An 18,417-nucleotide genomic window follows, 5' to 3' on the forward strand; every position below is an offset into this window, starting at 1 on the left:
AAATTAAAAAAACAAAACAAGCTGGGCATGGCGGCACACGCCTTTAATTCCGGCATTTGGGAGGCAGAGGTGGGAGGATCACCATGAGTTCGAGGCCACCCTGTGACTGCATAGTGAATTCCAGGTCAGACTGGGCTAGAGCAAGACCCTCCCTCAAAACAAACAAACAAAAACATGAAGATGCCACAGTCCCCTGGTCTCAGAACCTAGAATTCAAGCCTGACTTCTCAAGAAGTAAATGAGAGACGAACGGCGTGTGGCATCACTTCCAGACCCTAACCTGTCCAAGTGCCTGTGTCTGGAGGCCCCCAGCTTAGAGACAAGGGTGGAGAGAATATGGCTAGAGAACAGCCACATCTGCTGGAAGTCTGCTACTCGGTACTGTGTGAGCCTCAGTTACCATGAACACCACTGGGTAGATAAGGAACACTGAGGCTCAAATTGCTTTAGCTTGCTCCTAGTTACTCCAGATTAGGGGGAGACTTCCTGAAGTTCAAACAGATGCCTTTCACTGGGAACTCCTTGGTTTATAGGGATCCTGCATCTGTGATTCTGCCCGTAGGGCGTGTTAGGGTGGCTGCTGACCACAAGGTCTAGAAAGGTAGCTGACCTGCTAAGAGGCATACTGGGCATTCCCGCTGCCTGACGCATGGGACGCCCCTGGTGAGAAGCAGTGGCTCTTCCCACCCTTGCCTTTCTCAGTGGTCACATTATCTCCAAGACCCAGGACTCTTTCCAGACCCTGTGAAAATGACCAGGGAACAAAATGCTGTTTCCAGAGCAAAAGCCACGAGGGAATGTGATGGCCCTGTATGCTTGCTCTCCAGATGATGTGTAATCCAAGCATTCAAATCGGGACACATGTTAAGCTGTGTAAAGTGGTATGTACTTGTAGTCTCAGCTAACTCAGGAGACTGAGGCAGGAGGATCCCTATCCGGGCAACAAGACCTGAGAGAGGGAAGAGATTCATTTTGGTTGTTTCTTTTAAAGTATTTTTTCCCCTTTATTTATTTGAGAGAGGGAGAGAGAAAAAGAGAGAGAATGGGCACACCAGGGCCTCTAGCCACTGCAGATGAGCTCCAAACCCATGTGCCACCTTGTACATCTGGCTTACATGGGTACTGGGGAATTGAACCTGGGTCCTTAGGCTTTTTTGGTTGGGGGGGGGGGAGTGGATATTTTTGTTTGTTTTGGCTTGTTGAAACAGGGTCTTGTTATCTAGCCCAGGCTTGCTCCAAACTCACGGCACTCTCCCTACTTCGCCTTCCTGAGTGCTGAGATTACAAGCATATGCCACCATGCCCGGCTCACGGTTACATTCTGAAGCGAGATTCATTCAGATTTTCCTTGTCTTGTACTCCTCTTAAATCATTGAAGAATCAAGGTCATATTTACTTCCTTACATGAGACTGCCAGCCTTCCTCTCTCCCTTTTTTTTTTTTGTTGTTCTTTTGAGGTAGGGTTTCGCTGCAGCCCATGCTGATGTGGAATTCACTATGTAGTCTCAAGGTGGCCTTGAACTCAAGTGCTGGGATTAAAGGCAAGCATGCCACCACACCCAGCTTCTCCTTCTTTGACATGGAATAACATTTATAATGGACCTTGGGTTTTACAAAAAGCAAACAAACAAACAAAATAATGCATGCACCCAATCTTTGTCTCCTCAGCAGGTGACTTGGCACAGAGAAGACAGATGCCTCTTTTTCTTGTTTACAGCCTGCATTGGCTTACTTACCAGGCTTGTTTCTGAGGGGTTCTGCTGGGGGCCACTCATCTCCCTAGGAAGTTGGGCTGACTGTGAGGGCATCTCCAGGCCAAGGACAGAGGCCAAGGAGCCTGACGCCCAGCATCTACTGAGCCACCACTGGGTCCCTGGGCCAAGGTTCAGCTTGACCTTCTCCTTGCAGTCATCATGTTCCGCAAGAAGAAGAAGAAACGCCCCGAGATCTCAGCCCCACAGAACTTCCAACACCGCGTCCACACCTCCTTTGACCCCAAGGAAGGCAAGTTTGTGGGCCTACCCCCACAATGGCAGAACATCTTAGACACCCTGCGGCGTCCCAAGCCTGTGGTGGACCCGTCACGAATCACACGCGTGCAGCTGCAGCCTATGAAGGTAAGGGGATGGCCTGCAGCCAGTCTCTGCTGCCTGTGAGCCCCCATGGGCACCTGGTGGAGGCACCAGGGTAGATCAGATCGAGCCAATTGTCTTCATTCCCCGCTGATCATCTCTCCCTGGTGAATGTGAGCCTGGGGAGTCCCCCTATGCAAGGTGGTAGGGATGCTCGATTTAACAAACAAAATACGACTCCCAATTAAATTTGAATTTCAAGCCAGACATGGTAGGGATCCAGCACTTAGGAGGCTGAGGCAAATGGGTTGCCTTGAGTTAGAGGATAGGCTGGACTAGCTACATAGTGAATTCTAGGCCAGTCTGGGCTACAGAGTAAGACCCCTGTTTAAAAAATAAATAAATAAATAAATAGGGCTGGAGAGATGGCTCAGTACTTGCCTGCAAAGCCTAATGACCCAGGTTTGATTCCCCAGTACCCATGTAAAGCCAGATGCACAGAAGTGGCACATGCATCTGGAGTTTGTATGCAGTGGCTGGAGGCCCTAGTGTGCCCATTCTCTGTCTGTCCTCTCTGTTTGCAAATAAATAAATAAATTATAAAAATTAAATGAAAGCCGGGTGTGGCGGCACATGCCTTTAATCTCAGCACTCAGGAGGCAGAGGTCGGAGGATTGCTATGAGTTCAAGGCCACCCTGAGATTACAAAACAAATTCCAGGTCAGCCTGAGACCCTACCTCGTAGAAAAAAATTAAATGAATAAGGGACTAGGGCATTGATTCAGTAGGTAAGGGTACTTGCTATACAACATGAGAACCTAAGATCACTCACCAGGACCCGCATGGAAAGGTCAGGCATGGGAGGTGGGCGCAGTGCCTCACGCCTTTATTTTTTTAAAAAAAAATTTTTATTTATTTATTTGAGAGAGATATATATACAGAACTAGAAGGTAGACAGACAGAATGGGCGCGCCAGGGCTTCCAGCCACTGCAAACGAACTCCAGACGCGTGTGCCCCTTTGTGCATCTGGCTAACATGGGTGCTGGGGAATCGAGCCTCTCAAACTGGGGTCCTAAGGCTTCGCAGGCAAGTGCTTAATCGCTAACCCATCTCTCCAGCCTGCCTCATGCCTTTAATCCCAGCACTCGGGAGGCAAAGGTAAGATTGCTGTGAGTTCGAGGCCACCCTGAGACTACATAGTGAATTCCAGGTCAGCCTGGGGTGAAGTGAGAACCTGCCTTGGAAAAAAAAAAATCCAGGCATGGCCATGCATACCTGTAACCCCAGTATTAAGGGGGGGGGAGTGGAGACAGGAGGATCATGTGAGCTCCAGGCTCAGTGAGGAGACTGTCTCCCAGAAATAAGGTGGACGAGCCTTAGATGGAAATATTTAGCATCTTCCTCTGGCCTCCACACACATGCACATGTGGTGTGTGCATCTACACACAAGTGCATACACCAAATGCACACACACACCCCAAGCCAAAAAAAGAACAAAATTGAGCCAGGCATGGTGGCACATACCTTTAATCCCAGCACTCGAGAGGTAGAGGTAGGAGGATCACCATGAGTTGGAGGCCATCCTGAGACTACATAGTGAATTCCAGGTCTACCTGTGCTAGAGTGAGACCCTACCTCAAAAACAAAACAGAACAAAACAAAAAAGATATTCAATTCATCCAAATTTCCAGTAACAACAATCTAAAGTCTATGTATGTCCCAAGTAATATTTATTTAGACCTCCAACCCCAAGGAGGCTGTGACTCTCGTAGAACAAGGGTCCACATGAGAAGACCTAAGAGCTGGGTAGGAATTAGGGTCCGGAGCCTTGTCAGGATATGTGTGGAGGAGGCCCCTGGACTGGTCCTGGCCTCCTCAGACAGCTCTCTTGGGCCTCAGACAGAATTAGGGTCTAACGCCCATTCACTGTGCTCCACAGTGCACCAGGCTCTGCTGGCCACCCACTTGGCATGCTGGGCTATAACCTGTGGTTACCCACCTGTGTGCCCTGCTGACAAGGGCTTTTTCCCCTGCATCCCTGTGGAACATCCCAGCGCAGGGCTGACCCGCTGTAGGCTCAGGCAAATGCCTGAAAACCTAACAATGGGTGGGTGACAAAGGACTCTGTGGGTGGACCTCCCCAAAGCCTTCAAAGAGCCTTTGAGTCATCTCCCTGCCATAAAGGTACTTTTTCTCCATGCTTTTTTTTTCTTTCTTTCTCCCTTAGACAGTGGTGCGGGGCAGCTCAGTGCCCACAGACGGCTATATCTCGGGATTGCTCAATGACATCCAGAAGTTATCCGCCATCAGCTCCAACACTCTGCGTGGTCGCAGTCCCACAAGCCGGCGACGGGCACAGTCCCTTGGGCTGCTGGGGGATGAACACTGGGCCGCTGACCCAGACATGTACCTCCAGAGCCCGCAGTCGGAGCACACTGACCCCCATGGCATCTACCTCAGCTGCAACGGGGGCACGCCAGCAGGTCACAGGCAAATGCCATGGCCCGAGCCCCAGAGCCCACGGGTTCTGCCCAACGGGCTGGCTGCCAAGGCACAGTCCTTGGGTCCTGCCGAGTTCCAAGGTGCCTCACAGCGCTGCCTGCAGCTGGGCGCCTGCCTGCCCAGTTCCCCACCTGGCACCTCACCCCCCATGGCCACAGGGAGGCGTGGGGTGAAGACTGCCAAACATGGGTCTGAGGAGGCCCGGCCACAGTCCTGCCTGGTGGGCTCGGCAGCCAGCAGGCCAGGTGGGGAAGGCAGCCCGAAGACCCAGGAGAGCAGCCTCAAGCACCGGCTGTTCCGAAGCATGTTCCTGTCCACGCCCGCGGGCAGCGGCAGAGCAGGTCCCGCACCGCAGAGCAAGGTAGGTCAAGCTGGGGCTTCCTCCCCGGGGGCCATTCTGAGGAGGGCAGGAATCCTGGCCTTAGCAAGTATCCCCAGGGAATGAGTGTCAGAGATGCAGAACCTGCCTAGCCTTTTCCACTGCAGGGTCAGGATCGGAAGAATGTGAGGAATCAAAATGAACAACAAACTAGTGCAGCCTTGGCTGAATGAAGGAGTCACAGGTTGGAAACCAGGCCATTTAGAGGGGGAAGGAGGACACCCGTGGCTGATCCTCCTGCTCTCTGAGGTTTCGGTGGTCCACACTGAAGGCAGACCTTTCCTGTAAAAGCATCATTAGCCAGGTGTGGTGACGCATGCCTTTGATCCTGGTGCTTGGGAGGCAGAGGTAGGATGATCGCTGTGAGTTCAAGGCCACCCTGAGACTACACAGTGAATTTCAGGTCAGCCTGGGCCAGAGTGAGACCCTACCTCGAAAAATTAAAAAAAAAAAAAAAAAAAAAAAAAAAAAGCATCATTGACCAGAAGCAGAGAGCAGATGCTATCTGCCCCCGGTGCCTAGCAAACCCCACCCCGCTCAGGTCCCAGCCGTGATATACGATCCAGTTGGTGGGGACTCCCCCCCTCACCCACTTGTTCCCTGGTTACCCAAGACTGTAAAGAGTAGGTATGGATGCAGCTCCCAAGGTGACAGAGGTAGGCATGGTAACCCTCTTCTAGTGAAAACTCTGGTTTTCTTTCCTATCTCTCTCCCTCCTTCCCTTCTCCTTTCCCTCCCTCGCTTCGGTGGTCCCTCCTTCCTCTCTAGTGATTTCTTCCATAATGTGTTGAGAGGAGAGGCTCATCCCACAGGCTTCCCAAGGGAGGGACGGGGCTCCATTTCTCACCTCCCTGGTGATGTGCCCTGCCCTACTCTAGTGCTTTGAGGGGACTTCTCCATGAGGGACACAGCCTTCCAGAGACTGTGTGCTGTGAGACCCTAGAAATCTGAATGTCCCCTGGAGCTGGAAACAGCCCTACCCCGGCCGCTCTGTGGTCTGTCCCCCTCCACCACCACCACCTGTATGCAAGAAGGCGTGGAGGCCGGAGGAGAAGGAAATCCTTTTACAGCCTTCCTTGGGAACTGCAGGCAGACAGAGGCCAACGGGCCATGTGCACAGCCTCCAAGGAACTTCAGGTGGCCCTGGCAGCTCAGGCCCACACCACACAGATGGCACATTTTCTCAGTCAAGTCCATACCTCATGGGCTGCAGGCAGCACCTGAGCCTTTTTCCAGTACCTGCCTAGGTTACTGTGTGATGAAGTTAGCCCCACCACCCCTGCATCCTCGTCCCTGCTGGTGGCATCTCCTGGGACCTATGCTCCCATGACAGAGGCAGTGCAACCTCCACCCTCTGCTCCTTCTCATGTTGGCCCTCCAAGAAGCTCCCTGAGTATATGGACTCTTAACACCTGTCCATCCCAAGCTTCTTAAGTGTGGTCCCCAGCCGCCTGCATCAGAATCCAGGGACCTTCTGAAATGGGGCTTCAAGGCCCAGAAATCTATGCTTTAGATTTCTAACTCTGCAGGTGCATAGCGCTTTCATTTATAGAGTGACTCACTCACCTGAGGGTTGTCCCAGGATAGAGCAGCTCAGGATGGGGGCCCGCATCTTGACAGCCTGGGCTCGAGGTCCGCTCATCCATTGCATAGAGGAGGGTCAGTGGGTAGAGTCAGCTTCCGGCAAAGACGCAGACGAGTCTATTTACTGTCCAAGTATACTCACCAGGGAAGGAGTGAGTCCATGCAGGCCTGGCTTTTTGGCCCACATCCCGCAGAAGTTGAGCCTGAGCCAGGCACAAGCCTGCAGAGGGCAGCACCTCCTCGGTGGGCAGGCAGGAGTGGGTTAGCAAGAGTTGGTCACAGTGTGGTCCCTTACCGTGTCCTTGCTGGACTGGACTGCTAGCAAGGCCGGGGCCCATGTTAGGGTGTGAAAAGACTGGTAGGATCTAGATTTGGGGGGTCCTGAGCAAGCAGCCCAGCCCAAGCTGACAGTTTTAGGTGATTCCCTGTGAGTTGGTTCTGTTCTGTGGTTAAGCAAAGCCCATAGCAGGCTTCAGTGAGGAATGAAGAGAAATCCTAAGTGGGCTTCTGTAAAACCCCTGAAGGCTCCCCTTCTACATGCCTTTTTGTTGTTGTTGTTGTTTATTTTGTTTTTTTGTAAGGTAGGTTCTCACTGTAATCCAGGCTGATCTGGAATTTCACTCTGTATTCTCAGGGTAGCCTCAAGCTCACGATGATCCTTCTACCTTTGCCTCTCAAGTGCTGGGATTAAAGGCATGCACCACCATGCCTGGTAGTCCACATGCCTATTTTTCTTTTTGAAAATATTTTATTTATTTATTTGGGTGAGAGGGAGAGTGAATGGGTGCACCAGGGCCTCCAGCCACCGCAAATGAACTCCAAACTTATGTGCCACCTTGTACATCTGGCTTATCCACATTAATTTATTAAAGAGAGAGGGAATGAGAATGGGCACACCAGGGCCTCTAGCTACTGTAAACAAACACCAGAGGCATGTGCTACCATGTGCAGCTGGCTTATGTGGGTTCTGGGGAATTGAACCTGGGCCCTTAGGCCTTGCAGGTAAGTACCTTAACCGCTAAGCCAGCTCTGCAGCCCTCTACATACCTTTTAAAAGCACACGATCAGCCAGGCATGCTGGTGCACAACTTTAATCCCAACACTTGGGAAACAGAGGTAGGAGGCTCGCAGAGAGTTCGAGGCCATTCTGAGACTACATAGGAAATCCAGAATCCAGGTCAGCCTGGGTTAGAGTGAGACAATACCTCAAAAAAAGAAAAACCGGATGGTTTTTGTGGGAGGTTACAGAGGATGGGCCCCTTTCACTCCAGTGTTGGCAGGAAGGCTTGGGCCCAGAAAGGGGAGGAGCCTCAGAGGCTTTTCAGGGCTAAGCTATCCCTTCTCCACATTCCCTCCTGCCCCACAGCGGCTACGAGCCTCCCCCCACCCGCTTTACTTGCTCTTTGAGGCGTCCTCCTCTAGGAGTTCCAAGTCTGGAGTGGAGCAAGGGGCTTCTCTGGAGAGTCCTTAAGGCACCTTGCACTGCTGGCTTGGATTCTTGATCTCTCTGGCACCAGCTCCCCAACCCAGAGTGAACACCTGAGATTCTCCTGATAGGACTGTGCTCTTCCTAGGGCTTAAAACCCCGGCCAAGCGTGGCTGTCGGCTATACCCGCATGGCAAGCCCCTGGCCCATCTTCTTGGCGCAGTCACGTGCACACAGGGACAAGTGCCTCACAGTGGTCTCCCTGGATTCCGCTATCAGTTTCCCAGGAAGTAACGTCCAGCTAAAGGCTAGTCCAGGGTCTCCCTGTCTTTGTCTTCCCAGGAGGGAAGTGGGTGTAAGGAGATACTGGCTGGCCTGCTCACCGAGGACCACAGGCTTCATCTGAAACGTCTTTGTTTCCCTCCTCTTCAGTTTCGTCTGAAAACTGCTCATTCCTGCCCGTATGCAGAGGCCACGGCGGCCCCTGGAAAGCTTGCTCTGAATGAGTGCTATTGCGTCCATGCCCCTGATCTCTTTCCTTGTCTCCACAGCCCAACTCTGCTTTCCGACCCCCACAGAAAGATTCTCCCCCAAGCCTGGTGGCCAAGGCCCAGTCCTTACCCTCGGACCAGCCCACGGGGACCTTCAGTCCTCTGACCACCTCGGACACCAGCAGCCCCCAGAAGTCCTTCCACCCAGCCCCAGCCGCCGGCCCACTTCCAGGCCGGTCTTCCCCGGCAGGCTCCCCTCGCACTCGGCATGCCCAGATCAGCACCAGCAACCTGTACCTGCCCCAGGACCCCACAGTGGCTAAGGGTGCCCTGGCTGGAGAGGACACGGGCATTGTGACGCATGAGCAGTTCAAGGCTGCGCTCAGGATGGTGGTAGACCAGGGTGACCCCCGGCTGCTACTGGATAGCTATGTGAAGATTGGGGAGGGGTCCACGGGCATCGTGTGCCTGGCCCGGGAGAAGCACTCGGGTCGACAGGTGGCTGTCAAGATGATGGACCTCAGGAAGCAGCAACGCCGGGAGCTGCTTTTTAACGAGGTGGGAGACGGGGCAGTGACTGTCCATCCGGGCTGGATGCCTGGGAGCAGGGCGGGGTGGCACGGGGAGACACTGTCCAGGCACTCAGGCTCCTCTCCACCCCCAGGTAGTGATCATGCGAGACTACCAGCACCTCAATGTGGTGGAGATGTACAAGAGTTACCTGGTGGGTGAGGAGCTGTGGGTGCTGATGGAGTTCCTGCAGGGCGGGGCCCTCACCGACATCATCTCCCAAGTCAGGTGGGCAGCTGGAAGCACCGGGTTGAGGGAGGGCTGCCCCACCACTGCCTGGGCAAGATGGTCAGCAGCTTCTGGCCCAGAAGACCTGGGGGACTGCTCACTCTTCTGGAACCCTTGTCCGCTTGGGTTCTCGGGGGTGTCGGGGGAATGCAGCCTGCCTGGGATGCTGAGCACACTGGTCAGGAGCTGTGGGCTTCTTTGCCTGGGACTCAGTCCAGCTCCCCTGGAGCCCTGTTCAAGCTAACATGCTCCTTCATGGGAGGCCACACCCTCTCTGTCTAGGCTGAATGAGGAGCAGATCGCCACTGTGTGTGAGGCTGTGCTGCAGGCCCTGGCTTACCTGCACACCCAGGGTGTCATCCATCGGGACATCAAGAGTGACTCCATCCTGCTGACCCTGGATGGAAGGGTAGGTCTTCCTTATGTCTGGCTCTGCTGCCCCGGCCACTTCCCTGCTCCTCCCTGTCTCTTATTTATTCCCCTTTCCATCCCAGGTAAAGCTTTCAGACTTTGGATTCTGTGCTCAGATCAGCAAAGATGTCCCCAAGAGGAAGTCCCTGGTGGGCACCCCATACTGGATGGCTCCTGAAGTAATCTCCAGGTCTCTGTATGCCACTGAGGTAACAATTCCCTCCTCCTCTGGGCCTCTCCAAAGAGACACACCTTTTCTACCTTGGCTCCTCCAGAGCACCCACCACTGACAGCTCAGGCTCCCACTTAGTACCTGTTGCCCCCTTTTTGATGGGGCTGTTCTCACCTAGACATTTCTGCCAAGAGTGGGTCCTGGAATGGCTCCCACCAGCTCAAGGGCACAATTGGGATGTGACCAGAATCTCCCATGAATAATGGCCTCTATGGCCACTGGCTGCTCATGCAAAAAGGAACTGACCTCAGGGCAGCTGACCAGAAGAGGAAGCAGACAGACTTACCAAGGGCAGCTAGGGACAGCTGCTCTTCTCCCCTCCCCTCCAGCACTCTGTCACCAAGGGCTAGACTCCAGCAGGGATACTCTCCTCTTGCAGGTGGATATCTGGTCTCTGGGCATCATGGTGATTGAGATGGTAGATGGAGAGCCCCCTTACTTCAGCGACTCCCCAGTACAAGCCATGAAGAGACTCCGGGATAGCCCCCCACCTAAGCTGAAAAACTCTTACAAGGTCAGTTGGTGTGCAAGGTATGATTCCCCCCCAGACTCTATTTTTCCCTAGTCAGGCCCTGCCTCACCTCTCCATCACAGCAGAAGGGTCTTGGCTTTCAGTTTCTCTCCACACAGAATCTGAAGTGGATGTAGTCATATCTGTACACAAACTCCCATGTTCACTCCAATGTGTTCCCACCCGCAGTCACAGCAGGAGGGTTACTCCTCAGAAGGTACTTGACAGGAGCCCACAGATGGCCATAGGGAGAAAAAACAAGCACCCCAAGACTTCCAACTCATCGTTTCTGCCTATCACATGAATTGGCTTGTCCCCTGGCATGACATGTCCTAACCATAGCTGAGCAGCAGCTGTCCTGTTAAAACCAATACACATCTGTATTCATTAACCCTATCCTGCTAAAATTGACCACGGCTGGAAGGTTGGCACAGGACAGCTAAATGGCACTGCCATAAGGTGGCCAGATAAATGGCCCAGAGAGTTGGACAATCTCTAAATGGTCCCAAGATAGCTGGTCCTTGGATCCTGCACTACCAACCCTGAGTGAGACAAGTGGCTGAAGGACATGGACCATTAGTGAACTGCCCCGAGGAGACAGCTTTCTATAGCAGCCTGAGACGGCTCATCCTCAGATATGGGCTCACAATGCATCAAGACAAGTCTGCTTTAGACATTACAGCTCAGAGAGGCAAAGAAACCTCCCTTTTCAGGCCTACCTTTGTCCTTTCCTGTTTTTCAAGCACTTCTTCATTTCTGGCCTCTGTTTTTATCTTCACCAAAGCCTTGTGTGGCGGGCATTGCGAGCATGCTTCATTGTTAGCTCATTTTGCAGATGGGAACACTGAATCCTAGAGAAAAAAAATCTCAACTTGCCTGAGATCAGAGAGAGAGAGAGAGACCCACGACTGGGGCACTGGGGCCAGCTCATGCCCCATCCACACAGCTTCCAAGGCTGAATGCTGAGACTCCTGAGAGGCCGGCAGGGAACGGGCTGTGTATGGAACCTAGCTCCTAAGCCTTCCAGGCATCCTCACTGCATTGCTTGGCAGCTCCCCTGACACTCACTGTACCTGGTCTGATCTGGCCTCCTTACAAACTATCTGATAACCCACCAAGCAATGACCCTGGGAGGAACCAGGAAGAAAGAAACCAGAGGGCTGGAGAGATGGCGTAGCAGTTAAGCGCTTGCCTGTGAAGCCTAAGGACCCCGGTTCGAGGCTCGGTTCCCCAGGTCCCACGTTAGCCAGATGCACAAGGGGGCGCACACGTCTGGAGTTCGTTTGCAGAGGCTGGAAGCCCTGGCACGCCCGTTCTCTCTCTCTCCCTCTATCTGCCTTTCTCTCTGTGTCTGTCGCTCTCAAATAAATAAATAAAAATTAAAAAAAAAAAAGAAAGAAACCAGAGAAAGGGAGCCCTGGTGGAGACCAGGCTGTCAAGCCACACCAAAGTGACTGTAAACCATGGCTTCCTCTTGCTGCTTTGTTTCCACAGGTCTCCCCAGTGCTGCGAGACTTCCTGGAACGGATGCTGGTGCGAGACCCGCAAGAGAGAGCCACAGCCCAAGAGCTCCTGGATCACCCCTTCCTGCTGCAGACGGGTCTGCCCGAGTGCCTGGTGCCTCTGATCCAGCTCTATCGCAAGCAGGCCTCCACCTGCTGAGCCCACTCCCAGGGTTCACCTGCTACCTGTGCTCACAGGCAGGGGACACTGAGCAGCCAGCCCACCGGCAGGACCTACCTGCCTCATTTTCTCAGTATTCTCTCCAAAGATTGAATGTGAAATTCTACCCCTACCCTCTTGCCCCTTTGCCCACTGGGCCAGGCCGGACCTGCCCCCTCGGGTCTCTCTCCCTTCCCAGAGAGTCCCCAGTTGCCTTTGGGATGATGGTGACCCCTTCTGCAGGATGGCCCTTTGTTATTTGCACAGGGATATTTCTTAAAAAAACAAAAACAAAAAACAAAAATATGGAGAGTGGTGCTCCTGGCCACTGGCCAGCACAGCCGGCTGCTGCAGATCTTAAAGGGCAGTTGTCCACTATTATCAAAGGCCACTCAAGATGGCCCATCTTCGCATGGATAATTGCTATTCTCAGCTCCAGCTTCAAACCTTGAAGTCCCAGAGGGATATTGGCAAAGGTTTTATTGCCTGAACCCTCCTTCCTCACTTGACCTGACTTCCTGAGGCCCTGCCCACTCCCACTTCCTGTCTCCCAACACTGCCTCTCCTCTCACAACTTCACAGAACTGTGAATCACCTGTGTTCGGGCAGTGGGAAGGGCAAGGGGGCATCTTCTGAGTGAGTGTGAGAGAGATGGGGTTTATGATAAAACTAGCTTCACTTTCCGGATTGGCGATAACGTCATGTGGGTGGGTATGCATATGTGTGTGTTAAGGAAGGAAGGGTACCCCAGTGGCCTGGGGTCCTTCTGTTACCCACAGCCAGCTTCAGCCTCATGTGCTGTCATGCCAAGCTCCACTCTGAAGGGACCTGCTTTCTTGGCCTGGCTTTCTGCCAGTCAAGTCCTGTGTTTATACCCCCAAAAGTGAAGGGATGTATGTCAAGTCTGATACATGCTGGAGGTCCTGAAAGCTTGAGTCTCTCCCATATTGAGACAAATAACAAGGGAAATTACTTTGTTTTACCTGTTTGTTTCATCTCAGTAGCCAGGTCATCAGGGACCCATCCTCTTCAGCTCCCTGGGCTGGGTCAGAAGATGAACCACCACCCAGGGGTCCCTCATGCCAAGGGAATGGGCACCCCCTTTGTGTGACTCTGCTTCTGCAGACACCTGCCTCATCCTCCCTCCCTCCCCACCTTCCTGGCTATGTGAGACAGGTAATGCCAGGGAAGAACACCAAGTGTCTGGACCCTATCCAGATAATATTTTTAGATTCCCCTGCTCCCTAGTGGCCTGCATTAGGGCAAAGAAATTGCAAAGACTCTTTTTTTTTTTTTTTTTTAAGAGGTAAGAGTTTTAAAAACGAGAGCATCTTCCCTAGAAATTTTTGTGAATTGTTTGCACTTGTGCCTGTTTTAAATTAAATTGAATGTTCAAACCTCTGTGCTGTGCTTTTCACTCTGGGGAATGGGCATCAGGGAATCTTGGATCTGGATGCCCTGTTCTGGTGGGCTCCTCACTTAGCTCTGCAGAATACCCACTTTCTCTGGTGATGTGTGCACTTGAAGTGAGGCTAAAGAAGGAAGGAAACCGGAAGTGAAAGGCCCTTGGGACTGAAACAGACAAAAACATAGGGCTCCAGACCAGTAAGCGAGGCCTGTGTACTTGCTGGGCCGCGAGGGTTCAGTCCAGGTGTGGACAGTGTTGATGACCACTGTCTGCCGGGCCGCTTCCTTCCCCTGCTGCTTGTGCTGGCCCCCGGGGCTGTACTTGGCAAGTGGCCTGAATCTGCTGCCAGTGTGTGTGTGTGTGTGTGGGGGGAACAGCCCCTGTTCCTTTCTCAGAATTGAAGGAGACAGTATGGAGCTGTCAAAACCCAAGAAACTTGGGTTCTAGTCCTTGGGCTGGAAGTAAAGTTACCTTGCAACTTCTAGCTCTGACACTGATTACAGCCCCTTCCTGAGAGCCACGCACAAGCCAGGGTTCACTGAAGTCCTTTAGCAGGAGCCACACAAACTGTCTTCCACTTTCCACAGCATTTACACCTAGATAGCATCACTAGGTCGCCAGGCCCTGGCAGCTCAGCTGGAAGCACATCCCTGGTGACATTGCCTTTAAGCCACCAGTCACTCTAGGGTAGGCGGGGATGGGCTGACCAAGGCACAATAGGGTCCACATAGGGCAAATGTATTCTTCCACCTCTACAGAGGAAACCAAGTGGCAGGAGTGGGTGGAAAGGCAAAAGGCAAAGAGAGGCCAGTTCGCGCAGTGGGATAATACTGGGTTTATTAACTATCTGAGGTCCACTAGCCCTTCCACCACAGCATCGCTCAAAAAAAGGCGGGCAGATGTCCTTTAGCCTCACACACCCATAGACTGGGTGACTCTTCAAGGTAGCAGCAACAAATCTGTGAGAATTCTTAGCGAAGTCTCTTCTGCAGAGAGGGGGAGCTAGAGAGAGCCCCAGCCTCCAGCCCGACCAAGGCTGGCAGAGGAAGTCCCGGGGAGCCACGAGTGGTGAGACGTGGAAGTTCGGCACAGAGCAGGGCCTGCTAAGGAGTCTGTACGGACAGCGAGGCAGCCAGACACACAGCTCAGTTCAGACAGGGGAGACCTCCTTCGCTGTTGTAGAAACATCACTTTCAACCTCCGAGCTTTCACCACTTCACAGACAGGAGGGGTTCACCCACCAAAGAGGCGCCAAAGTGACATTCACACAGAAAACCACATCAGTGGCACTGCAAAGATGTGTGTGACCCATACTGGTGCTGCTTTTAAGCCAAAACACTTGTATTCTTTAGACCATTAAAAACTTCATTAACATGAAACAGCTGAAGAGAGTGAACAAGCAAGGGTAAGAACGGAGCAGTATGCATTTGGGGCGTCCAATTATCTATCCCTCACCTCATCCCTGGCCTCCTCTGGCTTTCCAAACTGGTATTGTCCATCGGTCACTAGACAGGGGACTAACGGGAGCGGATGTTGAGAGGGGCCATAAGGAGACAAAAGATCACCCCGGAAAGTAAAGCAACAGCGCACAATGGACAGATGCCAAGACTCGGAAGCCACAGGGGAGAGTCGGCAGCTCATTTGTTCTGAAGAGCAAGAGCTCTCGGGGCAGGGGAGCCTTAAACATGGAAGATTGCTTGGGGTTCTTAACAACTGTCTGGGCACTGCTCCACCCAGTGCTGCGATTTCTTGTTCGTTGTTGCGAAGAATGGCTTCAAGTACTCGGATTGAACGCTCTACAGGAGGAAGACGTCCCGTGGGTAAATGCACACACAAAGGCGGAAGAAACAAACTCACAGCTGCGGATCTCCGACGTGCTGGAGCGCCAAGGAGAAGCGAGCAGAGCCCAGCGCCGCCACCAGAGGGCACCACGGATCATGGTCCAGCGTGTCAGCCCACGCCCGCACATACGTGTGTGTGTGTCCGCGCGTGCAAGGACTGGAGAGGTGCCTGACCTCCCACCCCTCACCCACAGGCCCAGTTTCTCAGCACGGTCAGTGACAATCGCTCTGAGCTGAGTTACTGCTGAGAAACCTTCCGTTCCACCGATCTACGTCTTGAAAAGACCCCATTGCACACAGGTCAGCAAGCACGCTCAACTTCAGAGGTCACACATTTAAAAAATAAAACAAAAGGTCCAGCTACTGCCACCCCAGAAAACTTTTCGCTGCCTTGAAGCAGGACTTTTTTTTTTTTTTTTTTTTTTTTACGCTAGTCTGCGGGTACAGAGCGTTCTTCGGTGCTACACGCGACCTGTCAAGTCCCCTCCCCCTTGCAAGGAAGGTACGGGGTAGGAGGCCAGGGGCGGCGTGGTGGAGGACAAAGGACCGGCCTAACTACCTCTCTGCGGTCGCCTCTGACTCACTAATCGGCCCCGTAATAAAAGCTTGGAAGCTGGGCCAGGCCTGCGTCCCCGCAGTTCGGCAGAGGTAGGGGTTCTTGGTCTCGACCTCTTGCATCTATCATCCGCCCTGCCCCTCCATTAACAGCCCAGCAAGACGCAGGCGACATTTAACAGGCCCCTTCCAGCTCGCGCCGGAGTTTGATGTAATTTAAACCCGGGGCCTGCGGGGTTCGCGTGGGCTTCCCAACTCCCGCGCGCCGCCTTTCACCGTCGCAAACACTTCAGTCAATTATCCCCCCTCCACACACACACACACCCCAAACCCCCTCGCAGAGGTTCTATTTAAAGAGATATTGTCAGGTTCTTAAGCCTCCGATCAGACCTGCTGCTTTCTGCTTCACATACAAAGACTCGAAACACGAGTTCTCTGAGGGTTGGAAGAATTACAATTAAGCTAAGCCTTCAGCAACCGTGCCAGCCTCCTGGAGCACCCACGTGCGGAACGCGGGAGCTGGGAGGCAGTGGGAGCGGGGAAGTGCTAAGTCCTCTCCATTTCAAGCCTCTGGGAGTGAGTGGAAATCAGGATGAACCCCAAAGATAAAACTCAAACTCAACCGAGCTGAGGAGCCAGGATTCAGTTGGGTTTGGGGGAGCAGTGACCCCCATACTGCCAATAAAGTTGAATCCTGGATTTGCCTGGGACAGAGGAAGTTTGTTACCCAGAAAAAGCTCAAGAGTCAACTGGTGGCCAACACTTGGAGGTGTTGGGGGGATAGTAGCCCCCAAATATTTTCATTGCCTTGAAAGAGTTTCTACCCCCAGAAAAACATAGCCACCGGATTCTCTCCTAACCAGTCTTCTTGAAGACACAGGTTCTGGTGCCCTCATTACCTCCCTTCAACGCTTATGTGGAGGGGAGACTTTGGTAGTTTGTAAAGTTTTGTGGTCAGCATCAGCTCGCTGGGCTTTTGTTCCAAAGCCAGCTCCCCTGCTGCTTAGGCAGATGGGAAGCTCAACAAAGGCAAGGGGACAGGAGGAACCTGGAAGTTACGCACCTGAACTTAATGGCTTGCGGGTGGGATCCCTCTTCCTGGCTAAAAGGTTGAAACCTACCGAATTAGTCTCCCACTTCTTTTGTCCCAGAGACAAGAAAGGCAGGTGGTAGAGGAAGGTGAGAGATTTACACCGGGAGTACATTTAAAAAAAAAAAAAAGGAATCCCTCTTACTTCTGGTGGAGAACTGGTGGAGGTCTCCTTTTGGTAGTGGGGTCAGGTTCTTAGGCATTTGGGGGGGGGGGTTCAGAGAAAGTGAAGGACCTGGAAGAAAGGACCAGAGGGTAGTGGGGGGGGGAGTTTCGGGGATCCGCCTTCACCCTCTTTACCGCTGAGCCTGCAGCACCACAGCCTCCGTGCCCGCCTGCCAAGGCTTCGGCCCAGGCATCGAGAAGGAGAGAGCGTTGGCCTCGATCTCCGGGCCGCTACTGTGCCCTGGACTCTCCCCGACCAGGCTGGGGATGTCTGGGGCTGTGGAACGTCTACGCAAACCCAGGCGGCCCGAACCGGGGCCACCCTCTGGGTGAGGACTAAGGCCAATAGGGGGGGCTTGCGCTAAGGTTGGGGGCGCTCCCTCCAGCACCTCCTGTGAGCGCCACCGCCCACTCCCCGAAGACTGGGGTGAGTTTGCTCTGGCCATCAGGGCCCCCGCCCGCAGGCGGGCCGTCTCCGCCTCCGTCATGGCACCCAGAGCTAGGCTCATACTCCGGCCCAGCTCTGGCCGCTCGCTGCCTGGTGCCCGGTGCCGGCCCGAGCCCTTCCCGGCCGAGGCAGGCTCAACGCCGTGACCGTGGCCGTGGCCGCCCGCCGCTCGCGCGAAGCGGGCCAGCAGAGGCCGCGGCAGACGCCGGGGGCTGGGTCGTCGACGCTCGGGGCTGGGCGCCGGGGCCGGGTGGCCAGGGGGGCTGTCGGAGTTGGAACCCCGGGCGGCGGCGGCGGCGGCGGCCCGGCCCCAGGGCCCGGTGAGGGCCTGCACACAGGTCCCGTGGCCCCCGGAGGCGGCCAGCTGCAGCGCGGTGAGGCCCGCCCGGTTGGTGCGGTCGAGGCGCAGGCCCAGCCGGCGGAAGGAGCGCACCAGGAACTCGAGCACCGCCCCGTGGCCGCACGCCGCCGCCCACATCACGGGGCTGTTGCCGGCCGAGTCCGCCGCCTCGGGGTCCCCGCTGAACTGCACGAGCAGCTGCACGGCGTCCAGGTGGCCTCGCTCGCACGCCAGGCTGAGAGCCGTGCGGCCGCGCTCGTCGCGCAGGTTCACGGCGGCGCCCTGCTCGAGCAGCAGCCGCACGAAGCGCGAGCGCATCGCCGGGTCGGGCAGCCCCACGGCCACCATGAGCGGCGTGCGGCCCTGCTCCGCGCGGCAGTCGATGATGCTGCGGTCCAGGGCGTCCAGCACGAAACGGGCCAAGTGCACTTTGCCCGCCTGCATGGCCTCGAGGAAGGTGCGCGTACCCGCTCGGGGACACAGGTCCTTGGGCTTGAGCAT

General features: G+C 54.2%; 2 protein-coding genes across 5 annotated transcripts in view; one reads left to right on the forward strand and one right to left on the reverse strand.

Annotated features, from left to right (window-relative positions):
- Pak6 (p21 (RAC1) activated kinase 6) overlaps positions 1-13,466 on the forward strand; it is a 39,903-nt gene extending 26,437 nt beyond the window's left edge. For all 4 annotated transcript variants that reach the window (XM_045156405.1, XM_045156406.1, XM_045156408.1 and 1 more), the window contains 8 exons: positions 1,909-2,117; positions 4,301-4,936; positions 8,516-9,013; positions 9,120-9,253; positions 9,536-9,662; positions 9,748-9,873; positions 10,276-10,410; positions 11,902-13,466. In XM_045156405.1, coding sequence (XP_045012340.1) covers positions 1,914-2,117; positions 4,301-4,936; positions 8,516-9,013; positions 9,120-9,253; positions 9,536-9,662; positions 9,748-9,873; positions 10,276-10,410; positions 11,902-12,069 — 2,028 coding nt within the window. In that variant the 5' untranslated portion in view covers positions 1,909-1,913 and the 3' untranslated portion in view covers positions 12,070-13,466. The remainder of the gene's footprint in view (positions 1-1,908; positions 2,118-4,300; positions 4,937-8,515; positions 9,014-9,119; positions 9,254-9,535; positions 9,663-9,747; positions 9,874-10,275; positions 10,411-11,901) is intronic.
- A 3,624-nt stretch (positions 13,467-17,090) lies between these two features.
- On the reverse strand, positions 17,091-18,417 carry Ankrd63 (ankyrin repeat domain 63). Its single transcript, XM_004660779.2, has one exon. The coding sequence runs from the start codon at positions 18,415-18,417 to the stop codon at positions 17,260-17,262; it is 1,158 nt and encodes a 385-aa protein (XP_004660836.1). The 3' UTR covers positions 17,091-17,259.

This window comes from Jaculus jaculus, chromosome 8, assembly GCF_020740685.1.
Source record: "Jaculus jaculus isolate mJacJac1 chromosome 8, mJacJac1.mat.Y.cur, whole genome shotgun sequence".
NCBI lineage: Eukaryota > Metazoa > Chordata > Mammalia > Rodentia > Dipodidae > Jaculus > Jaculus jaculus.